The sequence below is a fragment of the Corylus avellana genome, chromosome ca6 (assembly GCF_901000735.1).
Source record: "Corylus avellana chromosome ca6, CavTom2PMs-1.0".
NCBI classification, from domain to species: Eukaryota; Viridiplantae; Streptophyta; class Magnoliopsida; order Fagales; family Betulaceae; genus Corylus; species Corylus avellana.
The window spans coordinates 29,469,806-29,470,557 of record NC_081546.1 but is presented as its reverse complement, the minus strand read 5'-3'; the positions used below and the strand labels follow the sequence as shown (position 1 = coordinate 29,470,557).

Below are 752 nucleotides of genomic sequence, written 5' to 3'. Positions count from 1 at the left end.
TTTACCAATTCCACGTCAGTCGAAAACCTCAATTCGGGAAAATTTAATATTATTTTAAGAAAATGAAATGACAAAAATATCGCTCGACCTCGGGATCCCTTAAAGTACGGACTCATCAGAATTCCCCGGCCCCTCAGCGTCCTCGTCCGTCTTTTCACACCCCCCTCGCCTATATATTAACCTATATATAAACAAACACACACAGAACCTCCCTTCTCACGGTTCTCATGGAGGACGACGACCACCACCACAATTCTTCACCCTCTCTCAAACAAATCCTCAAGTCTTCCCTCTGCTGCTTCCGGAGGACCCACCACGGCCACCACCACCTCCACGACGACGAATCCCTGAGCTCCGAGCCCAGGGCGAGGCTCGTCCGGAGCGCGTCCTCCCGGCAGAAGTCCCCCGAGCTCAAAGACAAGTGCCGGAACTTCATCTCCAAAATCGGCGCTGCCAGAAACCACCACCGGCGCCACTCCGCCGACTTCAAGTACGACGCCCTCAGCTACGCCCTCAACTTTGAGGACGAAGGCGACCGCCGTTCCGTCGACTTTCCGCCGACGACCTTCGCCTCCCGGTTGCCCGCCTCGCCGCGTTCGTCGGAGATCACGGCCTTGGTTAGATAGAGATAGAGAGAGAGAGAGAGAGAGAGGTTAGTTTTCTTTTCTGCTTTTTATTTGGTGGTGCTGGCGGTTATGGCGGGTGTGATTCCGTTGGGGCTGTTTCTGTTACTGGTGTGGAAATGCGTTGTG

The 752-nt window shown here is 54.0% G+C and overlaps 1 protein-coding gene across 1 annotated transcript; it reads left to right on the top strand.

Moving 5' to 3' along the window:
- The first annotated feature begins 227 nt into the window (after nucleotides 1-227).
- On the top strand, nucleotides 228-626 carry LOC132185577 (uncharacterized). The gene has a single exon (XM_059599336.1). It carries the CDS (start codon nucleotides 228-230, stop codon nucleotides 624-626), a length of 399 nt encoding a protein of 132 aa, XP_059455319.1.
- Nucleotides 627-752: the final 126 nt, after the last annotated feature.